We start from the raw sequence: 16,634 nt of genomic DNA on the forward strand, positions 1-16,634 counted from the left end.
ACTTACCACCTTTTTACTGTATGATATTTTATTCACCACCATTACCTCCTACTCCAGCAGCAGAAGAGTATCAGGGATAGACATTGTATTTTGAAAACATTTTAACAGAAGGCCAGTTAGTAGGCTCTCATCTGAGAAACTCACAGGAAAGAAACCATGAGAGAACTATGAATAGTTGATAAAAGCTTAAGAGATACAAAAAACAAGCATGTAATGAAAACAAATGTTTGACTGCGAGAGTTTAATGCTGCTCAGTTGCATGTGAAACAGGTGGCAGCTGCAAATATTGGAGCAAAAAACCTGAAATAGTCTACCAGTATTTCTTGGATGTGAGAGAAGTGCATGGTAGGAATGCAGATATTTGATAAAATAGCTAAAATAACTTCTCTAAGTGTTCCTTAGTTATTTACAGAATGCCAGTGATTGATTACATTTCAAATTCTGAAGAAAATTCAGAGCGCTACAGGCCTTAGTTCCTAACAGTAAGAAGGCTGTGCTCTTTTCATTTTCCCATGTTATTACAAACAAGAGCTCATTTTTAGTAAAAACAAAATACAAGTGGAGCCTGCTAACAATTTAGTCTGCTTGGTTCTTCAGCTATTATCTGTTGGGAAAATACATTTCAAGTAGGAATCCACATTTGAGTTTTGCTCCTTCATTTTTTTCCTTCATCTTCCTGTAAAATTTTTGTAGTTACAAAACAAGGTGACCTAGATTATGTAATCAGGATCTAGGTGCTTGAAATCTGTATAGTATCCAATGTACAGCTTGTGGTAATCTGTAATACTATAGGAAAATTACTGCATTTGCAGGACTCCGTATCAAGTTTTAATACAAAAGCGAAGGTTAAGAATCTAGAGTAGTAGTGAAGCTGCCTGTGGAAAACTTTCTGCTAGGTCTTAAAATCATTGTCATGAGTCAAAGCACACTATTCATGTAAATTCTTAAGGAAAACGTGATTAACTTCTCCCCAACTTTTTTCTCATAGATCCTGTATGTTAGAGCCACCTTTTCCAGTAGGCTCCTAAATCTAGTGGATTTTGTTTCCTTCTGTCACTGTTCCAAAAACAGCTAGACCAGTCTCCACACTTAATACAACAGAGAATTAGATTTCAGCTTCTACATAAAATGAAATTAGTACTACACGGTAGCATACTAATTGTAGACACATCTACAGCTGTTCCTGTTGTGGGGGCAACAACCTCACACTGACAAAAGTCAAAACACCCTTGCCAGTGCACACATGAAAATGAGCTAAAATAGGTGCTAATATTTATGTGTTTTTGCAGGAAGTACAATATTAAAAGGCAAAATTATCTTTAGGGTATTAGCTTTTATTAACTGCAACATATAAACAAAGTCACTCTACTGTACAATTAAAACTCTGGGTTTAATTTTCTAATTAGTTGTCTGTTAACTGTGGCTCACTACACCTTCAATAGCTGTGTCAGATTGTCAGGTCTTATACTTTTGATTTATCAGAGGAATCAACACAGATGAAATACTGCTCCATGGCACTAGGCAGAATTCCTCCATAAAAGATGGATACTCAGAACTCTGACCCTCATTGTCAAGCTGGCAAGGACCTCTCTTTCTTTTTAAATTCTGGTACTGTTACTTCTAGAGCTAGACATTGGAACACTGACTTTGAGAAACTTTTAATTTAAATAAAAAGATCGGCTGTTGCCTGGAAACAGAATTCTTGCTTCAATCAATATGAAATTTGATAATTTTTCATGTAATTTAGACTACATGGTCTAATAGTCTCTTGGATTACCTGTGCTTGATCTATCAGTCAGAGGGAAGCAACAGTCACGGATCTAAGTTAGTTCTACACATAATGTTCTAAAGAGCACAGTACAAAGGCTCAATTCTAGTAACTCCTGAGCTAGGATTATTTTACCAACTTTACAAGAGATTATTCGTACACAAAAGAAATCACCAAGGCATTTTCAGTTTTCAGCACTTAGGAGAAACAGTAGGAAGTGAGTACCTGAGAGTCTACATTCAGCAAAGGCCAGTTCATTCTTCTAGGCCAGTTGTGACATTAGTACTGCTGAGCTACCTGAACTTTTCTGAACGCTTACCATAACCCAAATGTTGGAACTTAATACCTGCCTCTCATCAATAATTTTAAGAACAATTAGAAATTTAGCAAACCTAACGCTGCTTCAGAACAGAAATTAATGATGAAACCAAAAGAACTACAAGCAGTTTCAGAAGCTTAAAGCAAGTATCAGGTTCCTTCCCACCTTACCCTAATTTCCTTTTCAAGGTACCTGAAAATCATCCGTTGTAGGATCACCATCCTCTATTATTTTAAGTCAGTTTTAAAGCCAGCAAGGACCCAGAAACACAGTGTAATATCTAAGCTCATCAGGTATCAGTCTGTAATTCAGACATACTTACATGTGGCCTACTCTCATCTGTATCTTACTACCTATCATTTGATTTACTTGTTCACATTCAGCTTAACTTACCTATTTTTCCCTTCACATTGATTTTCCAACATGGTTTGGATAGTTTTCTTCTTTTTTTCCAGGCAATACAGCCCTTGGAGTAATTTCCCCCACCCTACCCCAAGAAGCAGTGACCCAGTGAATAAGTAATACTTTAGTTGGCCTTTCAGAGTCACAAAATAACGAACAATGTGGCTAACTCTGGGCATCCATCTGAAACTACTGCATCTCAGAACAGCACTTAAAGCCATTAGCCATATTACTGGATTTGAGACGAATTCTCCGTGTTACCATTTGCTGTGTCTGTGAATTACCCAGAAAAACTTAGGAACAAGCCCACAGCCAGCATTCAATTTCTCTTGCAAGTGGAATTTCTCAAATAACCCATAAAAGCCTCTTTTTAAATGCATCGCAGAGATAATGACTGTTTCCAACGTAAAGATGCTATCAAATGAGGAGTCAAGCAAAGAATTAATTTTAATGTATCTTTTCGTATGACTGAAAACTGTATAAGCATACATATTTTCAGATATCCCCTTTTTCACTGAAGTACATATATAAAAGGTGACATTTTATGAATAAGACCATTTATTTTAGCAAATAGATGAGTCTTTATGATGAGCTGGATGCTGCAACAGCTGCTCTCTTCGGCTTCGGTGTGGTTCCCTCACGGAATCCATTCCTGCAAGTAATAATACAGTTACCATGTGCTGAAAAGTGGGTACTTCCTCAAGGCTGTTTTATATACTAAGTAATACGCTTTTTTTCAGCTTATCTCAGTAATGCACTGAAATCACTATGAAGTTCATATGTTCAGACATTTTATTAAGAAACATCATTGACAAGCTGTTTGGAATACACGGTATTGTTTTCTCTCTCTTCTGAAAAAGTAAGTTTGACATTTTCAAATAGAAAAATTTTAGTAACCAGTAAAACTCAGATACAGTACATCTACTGAAGGCACCCCATTGTTTAGGTAGCTCAGCAATTTCTTGCAGAAATTTTCTTACAGAAATTCTCTATGCTCTTAAAAAAACTAGAACAGTAGTGACAAAAGAGTCAGTTTTAAGCTTGCTATTCTATGCAACACAGATATTTCAGCCACTCTTAGGGGAATGGGGGTTGCAGCTGCACAACAAAGTATTTTCTGGCTGCAACTGGGGAAAACTGATAATTAAAAGAAAAAACCCATACAAAGGATCCTTCAACTATACCCAGCTCCAGAACTTAAATTAGGTAATTTCACAGTATAGTACCCATACTGTAGTATAGTACCCATCCCTACAGTATCCTGTAAGAACAGCTCAAAGCTTCACACTGACTTCTAGAAACCTGTAACACAAAATCTGATGAACAGCTACTTACTGCTAATTGAGCTCTAAGTAACAGAAAAATAGGTAATTTGTGTGTGTGTGCATAAGTAGGGGGATTGGAACACATTTTGTGAATTCTGCTACAAAAGTCCACACTAGAGTGCAACCAGCAACTTAAGTGACTTACAAATACAGGCAATGGCAAACAAAGCACTAATCTCTTTCAAGTGCAGCCATTTTATTACCATACCCTGTGTTCTGTACCATTCATATTTAAAAGAAACATCAGAGCTTCTTATGCAACCTGTGTGTTACTAACAGCAAGCTTTTCAACCTCAAAGCAACATGCTGTGCATCCTTTATATCACAGCATATTTTAGAAGATCACACTATTCTCAGTGTTCTAAACAAACGTGTCTACTCTGGGTGACTGACTTTATAATCAGGTGAATACACAAGATATCATGTTACACTAATTAACAATGACACATCATACCTGAAGCGACGGTACACCTTTTTCAGGTGCCTCATGCGACCAGTACCAGTGGTGTTGCGTCTTTTAGCCTTTGCGCTCCAGTTGTCTGGAATATATAAATTACTGTTAATGCTGATCTGCACAACTACACAACTATTCACTAACAGAAGTACAAAAAAGTTTTAAACAAGATTAACTTTTACACAGTAACACTACAGACAGCTAATTTATTTTCAAAAAGGCATCAAACACCAAATTATTCTTCCCTAGTCTGAAAATAACCTGACATCCCGAAAACAAAGAAACACAAGCATTTAAACTCAAGTCAGTCAGAACTTCCTTACTTACACTTTCTCTTACGCTTGGCAGGGTATCCACATTTCCCACAGGTAGACTTCTGCAGGTGGTATGCCTTGGACCCACATCGACGACACAAGGTATGTGTCTTATTCCGTCGCTTACCAAAGGATGATGTACCCTTTGTCTGAAAAACAATTCAAGACACTTGAACATACCAGAAGGAATAAGCTTTAAAAAAAAAAAAAAAACACGAGCTCTGTTCTTTAAAACCAATAAACATGATGGTGGCACGCTACACTCAGGCACCAACCCTGTAGGCCAATACCTGTAGGCCTCCTCCATTTTTAAAGATCAGCTCTTTACATATCTCTTTGCTATCCAGCCCTGTCCCCCACCTGCCGCTGAACGAAACTACCCAGCAGTTACCATCAAAGCTGCCCCCAAACTCACTAATGTTAAATTTCTTCCCGAATAAAGGTAATTCCATCAGTAACGTCAGACATACGCTCGCCACCGATCATTGCCGATTCCCCTCTAAGCTAGCCCCGGCCCGCTCGGATCCACATCACTGAGAAGCCCCTTGCAGACAGCGCAGCCCCGTAACTCCCGCTTGAGGAGACGCCCCGCGTTCGCTCTCCGCAGCGAGACCGGGCCCGGGCCCAGCGCCGCGCCCGCCACCAGGCTCCCAGGCCTCGGCACAGCAGCCGCCGCCCCGCGGAGCCATCCTGCCACCAGGCCCGGCTGCAACAGTGCACGGGGCCATTCCGAGCACCACACGAGGCCCGCCGGCCGCCAGGGCCCGTCCCTGTGGCGGATGTCGGCCGATGCCCGCGCCAGCAGCACCACACTCACCATCTTCGCCGGCCGCCAGCACCAAAGAGGCCGAGCCCCGCCCCGCTTCCGCTATAACCCCCACAACTGCTTCCGGGTGCGCGGCGGGGCTCGGCGTGGCGGAGCGGAAGTGCCTTCCGCGAGCTCGGGTTGGTTCCCTGTGCTGTATGTATGCGGTGCGGCCGCCTGGCATTGGTGCTTGTGTTGTGCTGCCGCGCCGTGCCGCGGCTGCCGGGGAGCAGAGGGTGGGGTGCAGTTGTCTGTAATCCTACATTGCTGGTAAAGAAAATAGTATCTCGATAAAGCTGTGTTACTCACAGAGTGAGCTGTTCTGTGTTCCGCGCGGTCAGCTGCAGCTCATGCCAGGCTGTAGGATCTAATTGATACGCTCGCAGAGAGCTCTTCTCACAGTTTGCACCCGGGACGTTGTGGTTGCAGTACACATCAAAAGAACAGCCATAAACAGAGACCCCACTGCTGTCCACCACATCCCACAGCAACCTGTCAATTGTCCAAAGCAATCACTGAGGCAAAATAGATTCTAGCATAGATACGCCACATAAATTCTTACATGCTAGCCTACTGTACACCTCCAGCACACTTACAGTCTGTAGAAAATTGCACCTTAGAAAGTGGCCCAGGTCACTTGCCCAGCTCTTTCATTTTAGCAGTTTCTGCCCCCAGAATAAAACTGAAGGCGAAGTCTACATTCACCTTGCATCACCAATTTTACCTGAAAGTCTTGGCATCTAGTCTGTCCATGTTCTGCCTGTAGTTAAAGGGGAGAGATAAACATTTCCAAAGGGAAGTTGTCTCACCTTATATGAGGGATCCAAAGTGGGCTACACAAATTGTTATTGGGAAGAGCCCTTCTCCTAACAGGAGCCTAGACAGCCCCCTTAGGCAAGGTACATAGATGGCTAAACATAGGTAAGATGACCTTTGCCCTAACAGAATGGAAATATTTTTAAAGAATCTATTTTCTTTGAGAAAAGAGAAGAAAAGAGAAAGAAGGGAGAAGGGGAGGGGAGGGAAAACAGTTTCCCATGGATGAAATAAATACCATACAAAGAAAAAATACCAACTAGCTCAAACATTGTGAATACGTTGTACAGACACAGCAACCTTGCTGTGCATCTTTTAACTGGTACCTCCTTTCCTCTTTTCTCTTAATCTCAGAAAATGAGGATGCTGAGAAGAGGCTGGATAGATGCCATGGCAACAGCCTCCCAAAGAAGTGTGCTAGTTTGGTGTCCTGCAAGGATATGCTACCAAATAATTATTCTCATCCACTGTAGGATAAAAATAATCAAGTTCATTTAAATGTTTTCAAACCTGCCAGGAGATAAGGACTTCTGCTATCACCATGCAGTCAGTGTTCAGGAACAATGGAAATGTACATGGTGGGGAGTGAACAAGTCTGTGGCTAACCCAGCACCACCCAGCAGCTCTCAAGCTCCATCTGAGTTGCAGTTGAGGACTGTGTATACTGCGGCTAGAGAGCTGAGGCCTGCTTAAAACCATGGGCTCATATAATAATAGCTGCCAAGTGGTACCAGCCTAAATTTAGCACTGGCCAATTCACTCTTATCCAGTGGGACAGTAGGTGTTCCAAGAGACACAGAAGATCTGGATTTCAGAGCTGTCTTTCTGATGCAGGAAATGGCAGTCTGTCACTGCAGCATGTGTCCCAGTGCTGCTTCCGTGCAGCACCTGGCACCCAGTCAGTGTTGGAGCAATGTTGGCACATAATGTGATCATAGCACCCATCTAGCTAGGGGCTTATTGGATACTGCAGAAGCAGGAGCCTTTCTATGTATCCCTGTTATAACACCATATTCTGCAGCCCACCTGATTTGGTTAGGGATGAAAAACCAAAGCCAGTTATAACAGTGGAGATGCCCACTCATTTTTCCTTTTATCCCTCAGTACATAAGGTCCTCTTCCTCAGCCTGATCTGGTGGTCTTCCACAATGGAGTGACAATATCAGTGGACAGAGGAAAGGCAACTGATGTTGTGTTCCTGGACTACTGTAAGGCCTTTGACATGGTCCCATACCACATCCTTATGTCTACATTGGAGAGATATGGGTTCACAAGATAAGTTTCGATGGATAAGGAATTTGTTGGAAGGTCACAGCCAGAGTGTTGTGCTGGTCAGCAGCTCTATGTCTAGATGGATGTGGTGACAAGCAGTGTCCCCCAGGGGCCTGGTACTCTTAAACATTTTTATCAGTGACGTAGGTGATGGGTTTGAGTACTCCCTCAGCAAATTTTGCAGATGGCACCACTGTATAGTGTAATTCATACAACAGAAGGAAGGGATGCCACGTAAAGGGAATGACAAACTTGAAAGGTTGGCCCATATGAGCCTAATGTGGTTCATCAAGTCCAAGTGCAAAGTGTTGAACTTGGGTCAGATCAATCCCAGATATGTGTACAGACTAGGAGAAGAACTTGAGAGCAGCGCTGCAGAGAAGGATGTTAGGATCCAGGTATTTGAAAAAGTTAACATGAACCAGCAGCCTGTGCTTGTGGCCCAGAAGGCCAACAGTATGCTGGGCTGCATCAAAAGAGGGGTGGCCAGCAGGGAGAGGAAGGTGATCATTCCCTCCTCCCCCCACTCAGCTGTCATGAGACCCCATCTGGATTATTGTGTCCAGGTCTAGTGTCCCCAACACAAGAAAGATGTGGAGCTGTTTGAGCAGGTCCAGAGGACAGCTGTGAGGATGATATAAGGGCTGATGCACCTCTTCTATGAAGACAGGTTGAGGTAGCTGGGCTTGTTCAGTCTGGAAGAGAGAAGGTTCCGGGGAGACTTCATTGCAACCTTCCAATACTTAAAGGCAGATTGTAAACAGAAGGGACCCTGAAGGCTTTTGACATGGATAGATGGTTGATAGAGCAAGTTTAAAACTATAAGAAGTGATATTTAGGTTAGATATTAGGAGGAAATTCTTTATTCAGAGGGTGATGAGGCACTGGAACAGGTTGCCAAGAGAAGTTGTGGATGCCTCATCACTGAATGTGTTCAAGGCTAGGCTGGATGGGGCCCTGGGCAACCTGGTCTATTACCTGATTTAGTGATTGGCAACTCTGCCTGTGGTAGGGGGTTTTGAAGTTTATGATCCTTATGATCCTTCCACCCCAAGCCATTCTATGACTCTATAATTCTATGATTCTATGGTTCCTATCCTTAAACCTTCCTGACTTCTTTGCCCTATCACTTTTCTGGGAAAGTGGAGGAGCAGCACCCACTTCAGTGACATTTGCTTTGCACAGGTTTGGTGTTATGCTGTTACCTAGCACAGGCATGTCCAACCCCTGACCTGCAGGCCATATGCAGCCCAGTACAGCTCGCACTGCAGCCACCCCCTGCTCCACACCATCATGGCAGCAGCTGTTCCCACAGGGCAGCCTGGCCCGGCCCCTCAGCTCCAACCACACAGCGGTGCGCTATGAACCCATCTGGGCTGAAACCAGGGCATGGGGTGCAGTGCGGTGCCAGCTCAAGTTATGGCAAATAAGTTTATGGAGTTTGATCTCTTTTTTATACAGGTTAATAGAAGCATTAAAATTAAAATAATTGTTGTTACTTATATATGCTAACTTTTTAATATATTTAATGAGGGCTGCTCTGAAAGTAATGCCTCCTATTTTATTACATTGGCCCACAGCATCAGGGGCAGATCTTAGTGGTTTGGTGGTAAAGGTTGAACCTTCCCACCAGTATTCCATTATATTTTGTTGCTGTGTGGCAGATGACAACAGAGGGGCAGTCTGACAAAATGGCATCTGACATGGAAGTGCACATGAAGCAAAGGTGCGTTATCAAATTCCTCCATGAGAAAAAGATATCACCCACTGACATTCATCAACACTTAATGAATGTTTTTTGAGACTAAGCAGTGTTTAAAGTAAGCCAGTGGATGTGAGGTAGTGAGTGGTGTGTTTCAGCGGGACAACAACAGTAGGTCATGTCCTCTGGTCCAGATTTTTACAAGCGTGTAATGCAGGCTCTTGTTCATCACTAGCAAAAATACTGAACTAATGGTGGTGACCATGTGGGCAAAAATAGCATTTTGCAACTGAGAATTTGCTCAACCAGTGTTCTTGTGCTCTTTGTATCTTTTGTAGTTTCCATGGAAATAAATACAAGGCATTACTTTTGGAATAACCTCATAGATGTGGCCCAAGTCAATTCCTTTTCACTCATGCAGCCCAGGCAAGCCAAAAGTTTGTTCCAAAACAGAGCAGTTTTGCTGAAATTTGCTGAAAGAACTTCTGTGTGGCAAATGCAAGACCAACAGCTGCTGTCAAATATCATCATATGGCATCACTTAGTTATGTATGTATAGCATGTCCTGTGCACAAATGGCAGGACTACAGGGGATTGAAAAAGCAAAGGTTGATGCATGACATATCATAGAATCATAGTTGGAAGGGACTTTTAAAGGTCATCTAGTCCAACTCCCCTGCAGTGAACAGGGATATCCATAGGTAGATCAGGTTTCCCCGGGCCTGATCCAGCCTCACCTTGAAAGTCTTCAGGGACGGAGCATCAATCACATCTCTGGGCAGTGCCTCACCACTTTCACTGTAAAAGTTTTCTTCTATCTAACCTAAATATACCCTCTTTGTGCTTGAAACCCTTTTCCCTTGTTCTGTCACCACGGACCCTGCTAAAGAGTTTGTCCCCTTCTTTCCTGTAGCTCCCCTTTTGATACTGAAAGACTGCTATCTGGTCTCCTTGCAATCTTCTCCAGGCTGAACAGCCCCAGCTCTCTCAGATTGTCCTTGTAGGAGAGGTGTTCCATTCAATGAATCATTTTTGTGGCCCTCCTCTGGATGCACTCCAACAAGTTTATATCTCTCCTGTACTGAGGACTCCACATCTGGATGCAGTACTCCAGGTGAGACTTTACCAGCGCAGAGTAAAGGGGCAGGATCATCACCTCATTCACCCTGCTGGCTGTGCTTCTTTTGATGCAGCCCAGGATACGGTTGGCTTTCTGGGCTGCGAGAGCACATTACTGCCTCATGTCCAACTTTCCATCCACCAGTACTCCCACGTCTTTTTTTTTTGCAGATCTGCACTTAGTCCTTTCAGCCCCCAGCTTGTATTGGTAATGAGGGTTGCCTCAACCCAGGTGCAAGACCTTGCACTTGGATTTGTTGAACCTCATGAGGTTCATCTGGGCTCACTGTTGAATGCTGTCTAGGTCCTGAGGGTGAACTCGACCCTACTGTCTGTGTCATTGATGACATTGCCAGAAGCCAAGTGCTAGATAGCAAGTGCTTGATATCATCTTCAGAAATACAGGCAAGTCCCTTGGACCAGAGAAATGCTTTTAGATTCTGTTGGGCAATGAAGACTTTAACCATGCTTACAGTGTCTCAGGGAGGCTGAAGGAGAACTGAATAATTCAAGGACAGCATTTTAATAAGGGTCAGTTTATATGCCTTTCTTTCTGCATATCACCTTGGATTTCTTGCTGGAATTAGTATGGAAGAAGCTACCCTAAATATCTGTTATCTATTATATATATTATATACGTATATATAATAGCTGTCTTGGGAAGGGTGTCTGGTTTGGAAACACACCTTCATTTGTATGATATCCAGATACTTGAGTTTGAAAATATTAGTTTGTTTGAATTTGAGCGAGAAACACTGTTCACCACAGGATGGTAGTATAGTTCAACTAAAACTTCCGACCGCTGAACAGTGAATTAGGTTAATAAATTAAAAGAACTGTTATTTATCCAGTCCTTAAATCTCTATGATAGTAGCAGAAAATATGAACAAATAACAATGGTTATGAAAAAGGCAGTTGCATCCTGCTAAGAAACTAATGATTAATGCAAATGGCTTTATTTCTATTTAAAATGAAAATGGGTACAAGAAAATTACACAGCTGCCACTAGCTTACGAAATTACTTGTTAAAATATAGTGAATATAAATTATCAAAATTATCAGAAGGCTTTGCATGACAGAGCTTATATGAAATGTATTAAATACATTTTATATTGTTGCCTCCAGAATGAGTCTGTTTATTACAACTATGAACTATTTCCATGTATCCAGACTCTTCTTTACCACACACACACAATAAAAAAAAACAACAGCAGAAAATGGCATGCTGAAATAAATACCAGAATTTATTAATTAAAAAAAAAAAAAAAAAAGTGGCTCCCCAAGTGTTTTTCTCAATACTGAATTAAAAATGTACACAGCCATTCCATCAGCCGTCATGGCATGAAGTGCATTGTGCTGGTGACATGTGACGTGCCATCCCTTCAATAGTGCTCATGTGCAGTGCTTATATAAGCAAGTTGCATTAGAAAAGCAATATTATATTTTTTTAATTACTAATCTTTAGCATTGGACAAAGAGACCAGGATATGGGTTGAGTTGTCAGAAGACATGCACAGAAAGCTACAAGCTCCTTTACAAGTTAATAGCTGTTAAATATTATGATGATGATCAAAATAATGCTACACAGAACAAACTTTTTCTGGATAATAACTTAAAATCTTGCAGTATTTTTTTTCTGGACATACGTACACATACAAGCATAGTACAGAATTTTACTGGAGATCTGCTGAAAGTTGCCTCTGAGCCCCCATAGTCCAGAGTTGTAACTTGCATCACATTCTAGATTGAAAGGTTCAGCTTTTGATTGTTCTCCCCTGACACTGCAGCAGGAGATGTTTCAGTTACTGGGAAATCTTTTGTACCACCACAGGTTGCAAAGCACTGGATTTAATTTTTCCACAGATGGCTCTGTAGTTTTTGAGAAAAGGCTGGGCAAGTGTTTGTAGTGGTGTGGCGGATACGCTAGATGAACTTCTGGCATCCCTTCCAGCTGTATTTCTTTAATGCTGCCATTTTATAAGAGATCTGTAAGAGTAAAGGCATGACTGTACCTCCAGCTTCTCCGAGTGTCATGATTTCAGACAAATGCTTTTTATCAGTTTTATGCTTGGAAGAAAAAACTTTAGTGTTCATATGTTGACTGCTTTTTCCCACTATTCTGGTTAGTCAAATAAAACCTGTAGCCTCTATCTTATAAACTTGCCTTTCACTGACATGCATGCATTTTAAACATCTGTCATTTGCCAGAATAATGCAGGTCTCTGGCTTTCATTTGCAGAGTTTTTCTAAAGGACTTTAATCTGAAAAGATTCATTATTGAACAAAAGAAAAGCAAACATCACTCAGTCATGTGTATGTATCTCAGTGTATTCACATACACAAGGATGGTACACATTAAGCAGTACTAGCAATGTTTTCTTTCTTTTTTCCTTTTTAAATATAAAAATTATATCAAAAAGCTTATCTGTTTCATAGCTAGATATAAACTAGACCTAAGGTGTGCTAACTTAGAAACCTGCAGTTGAGCATTAAGATGTAATTTACAATGATAATTCTTTCATATTTCCCAGGTTCCCAGTATATAGGTTAGATGGGAATATTGACTATTCGGAAACAAAGTATAATTTAAACTGGTGGAAATAGAACATTTTTCCTGCAAGAAAAGTTAAAGACTTTGTCAGAACTTTGTGAAAAGAAGCCCTACATTTAAGGTTAGATTCAAACAGTTGACTACCTTACCCTCTCATTTTTCACACATTTTATGTATAATTACACGTCTCTGCCATCACATTCACTCCATGTGGTACTCCACTCAGCATCAAATGAATGATTTCACTTTTAATAAAAATGTACATGAAGCATGCTAAGTATCTCATTTTCTTTTACAAATACACATTTGCTTCTAACAAAATATTTGCTATTCATATATTTCAGATCTTACTTTAGATCCAATATTCTATCTATGCATGTTTACAGTGAGGTGAATATCAGAAGAAAACATCAGAGAAGAAAGGCTGAAAAGACTCAAGTTTAATCCAAGAACCAGTAAAAACAAGCCAAATATACAATTTATTTAATTTAATCACATCTCACCTCAGGAATCCTAAAGAATTTTCATTTATCTGTCTCTAGGATTACCACAGGGGACTGCTCACCTTGATCACTTTGTCCTGTATGGAACTGTGTAGTTTGCCTTTGTTACTGGGACTCAAGAAACAAAATGTATTAAAAAAGTCTTTGCACTGAAGTGAAATAGACAGTTATATGTTTTAAGTTTATTGAAAATAAAGCCTGTTTCCCCAGGTGAAGTAAGTTAGCCTTTCTCCTTCAAAATCACTGTTGCATTTAATAATGATCGCTGGCTGAGAGCCTTCCCTAAGTACGAATGCTTTGCCAGGAAACATCAGTTCAGGCCTACAGTTAGAAATGTTATCTTCTGTTTATTCTGGAATAGCTTATTTCTGCATCAGGCATTTTCCTCTTTCTGTTTACTGGAACTGAGGCATACTGGTTCCATCAGGAAATTCCCTTAATATCCATGTACAATTTCCATCTAATGCCATTTCTCTTGAATAAAAAAGGACAAAACATTGCCTAGGCTTATTAGTGTGTGCAAAGAGGACATAAAAAAGATTTTTGAACTTTTCCCTATCTGATTACAACATAGATCTTACAGTCCTGAAGCCATAAGTGTATACCAGCACATGCAACACAGCCTGTTTCTTCAAAGCAGACTTTTGAGGGGATGGGATGCAGTTGTGGCCCCAGGTCTCCATTTTGCACCACTGGGTACAGGGCAATGCTGTTCTGGGCACTCAGATCAGATGGAACTTTCCATACAGCTAAGTATCTCCTATTATTTTGATTGGATCTGCACCTTAGCACCTTTCAGCCTCTGACAGGGTGATTTTAGATTTAACAAGGCAAACTCAGAAGATATGTGAGCGCTTATGCAGAAGATACATGAGCCAGCAGTGTGCTTAGATGAACAAGAAAACCAATGGTACCCTGGCTTGTATCAGGAATAGTGTGGTAAGCAGGACTAGGGAAGTGGTTGTTTCCTGCACTCAACATGGTGAGGCTGCATCTCGACTGCTGTGTTCAGTTTTGTGCCTCTCATTACAAGAAAGATATTGAAATGCTGGAGCGTGTTCAAAGAAGGGCAGCAAAGCTGCTGAAAGGCTGGAGCACAAGAATTATGGGCAGTGGCTGAGGGAACTGTGATTGTTTAGCTGAGAGGAAAGGAGACTCGGGAGAGACCTTATCGCTCTTTACAGCTTGGTCTCTTCTCTCAAACAATGAACAATAGGTCAAGAGGAAACGGTCTCAGGTTGTACCGGGAGAGGTTTAAGTTGGATGTTAGGACAAAAAGGGTTGTGAAGCATTGGAACAGACTGCTCAGGGAAGTAGTTGAGTTACCATCCCTGGAGGTATTTAAAAGATGTGCAGATGTGGTGCTTAGGGACGTGGTTTAGTGCTACGCTTGGCAGTGCTAAGTTAATGATTGGACATAATGATCTTTAAGTCACTTGGTAAAGCAATATCTTTTTTTGGTATCTTTAAGTAACTTGGAAAATAACTTTGCAATGGAGAATATGCCTTAAAATTTTAGACGTGGTTTGTTGTGTTAGTTAGTACTTGTTAATAAATTACTTTAAATTGGAAATTTTTTTAGTTGTGCTTGAACTTATATTAGGTGGAGATGTAACCTAAGAAGTGGCTATTCATAAAGGCAGAAATGCCCATGGGAATATTGCACTGTAAAAAAAAGATCACAAAACCATGACTAGTCCTAGTCTACTTAGTCTCCTAATCTGCAGCCTCTTACTGCACTCTAACATCAGAAAAAAAAAAAAAAATCAGTAAATTCTGAAGTAATGGTATTGGCAAATAAATTTTTCAGCTGTCTTTCAACCATGTTACAAGTTACTGACTTAAGTAAAAAATGATCAGGAACCTTTCCCAAGGTTCTTTTCTCAAGACTGATGTGTTTTGCATGAGGAAGTATAGCAATACTACCTAAGCAATATAGCCCTCAGCAGTGTTTATTAGTGCCTCTGAAGGTACAGTACAGCGTTACCAATGCAGGCAGTGGTGTGTTCCTTTCTTGCCACGAGTGCACACAAAGGAAGAAATACAAGGCTTCATTGACCACTGAGGCTTTTGTAACAAATATTATCAAAAGCCCTACATTTTACAATTTTCTCTCAGAAAGATCAATATTTATATCTTTTCTGGTTGTTTTTGTTTTGTTTTGCTTTTTGTTTTTTGCTAGCTCTAAAACATCTGGATATTGCTGTTTGCTGAATACTTTTTCTTAGCTGTTAATTGCTCTACAGGTTCTCTGCACTCATAAACATTGTATGTTTAGTCAGTCTCATGATGATTCTTGAACCAAGCAGGCACACAGCAGTGTTTGTTTACAGGCTAATTAAGAGCACCTACCATCTCCAGGAATGCAGGTTCTTCCAAAAATATTTGTTTATATGGTCTCCCATACCAGATTTTAAAAATGCCAAATTATTTTTCATATAGAGAGACAAATAAAAACGAATTTGTTATAAAAATGATACATAACAGTAACCATATGACATAATAGGCAGAAATTGTCAGACCTTTATATGTAGATAGTAGCGAAGTATGCCATTAACTCTGGTGACACAAAAAAATATATATCCTTCTGGGATACACACACAAAATTTAAAAATCACAGTAGTTCACTTCCTTCAGAGCTGCTCCTTTGAGCACAGCTGTGGATGCAGACAGGAAACCGAATAACTTGCAAAAGGACACCGTTCCCATTTTTATGCTTGCTGTAGCAGAGGTAACAAGTGCTACTGAGCATAGTGGAGCTCAGGTGAATCTCCGTGACCATATTAGCCTTTTGCTATTGCTGCTATGCATTTTCTTTTACTGCAGTCTGATGGTTGTTCTATGTGTTCCCAGCCTAGAATTAGGAAGGGAAGAAGACAACCAGACATCATTTTGATGCTGAGGGAATAATGCTCTATATTCCCATTGTCTCACTGAAAGTTTGCAAAAGCTTGCTTTATTTGTCTCAATTTGGTTTCAGATGCAAGGTGCCTACAAAAACTCATTCCCGGAAGTTTCATATAGAATTAAGGTTATTTACTTCTTGAATAAACTGACAAAATTTTAACAAATTTCAAATGGTCCTAATGCTGTGATTGAAAAAGACATACTAATAATATCTGCTTCTTTGAAGTCCTGCCTTTTTTTCTGTTCTATCCTTCTGTCAAGGAGTCCTTGACAAAATCTTTTTTTAGGTTTTAATTTCAAGATTCTTGTACATTTTTAGGGAGAGATCAATGGATTTTGATGAAAGATTCAAAGTATGCTTCTTGAAATATTTTGGA

At 40.6% G+C, this 16,634-nt stretch overlaps 2 protein-coding genes and 1 non-coding gene across 4 annotated transcripts in view; 1 reads left to right on the forward strand and 2 right to left on the reverse strand.

Moving 5' to 3' along the window:
• The window catches only part of GHR (growth hormone receptor), a 996,322-nt gene that overhangs the window by 341,770 nt on the left and 637,918 nt on the right, over positions 1-16,634 (forward strand). The gene's annotated exons all lie outside the window — the stretch shown is intronic.
• On the reverse strand, positions 2,919-5,508 carry RPL37 (ribosomal protein L37). The gene is made up of 4 exons (XM_048930926.1): positions 5,400-5,508; positions 4,596-4,731; positions 4,269-4,353; positions 2,919-3,141 (listed from the first exon to the last, which is right to left on the reverse strand). Exons 1-4 carry the CDS (start codon positions 5,400-5,402, stop codon positions 3,072-3,074), a joined length of 294 nt encoding a protein of 97 aa, XP_048786883.1. The 5' UTR covers positions 5,403-5,508; the 3' UTR covers positions 2,919-3,071.
• LOC125687439 (small nucleolar RNA SNORD72) lies at positions 3,228-3,307 on the reverse strand. Its single transcript, XR_007374069.1, has one exon. It is a non-coding gene; the product is annotated as a small nucleolar RNA SNORD72 (small nucleolar RNA).

Source organism: Lagopus muta, chromosome Z (genome assembly GCF_023343835.1).
Source record: "Lagopus muta isolate bLagMut1 chromosome Z, bLagMut1 primary, whole genome shotgun sequence".
NCBI lineage: Eukaryota > Metazoa > Chordata > Aves > Galliformes > Phasianidae > Lagopus > Lagopus muta.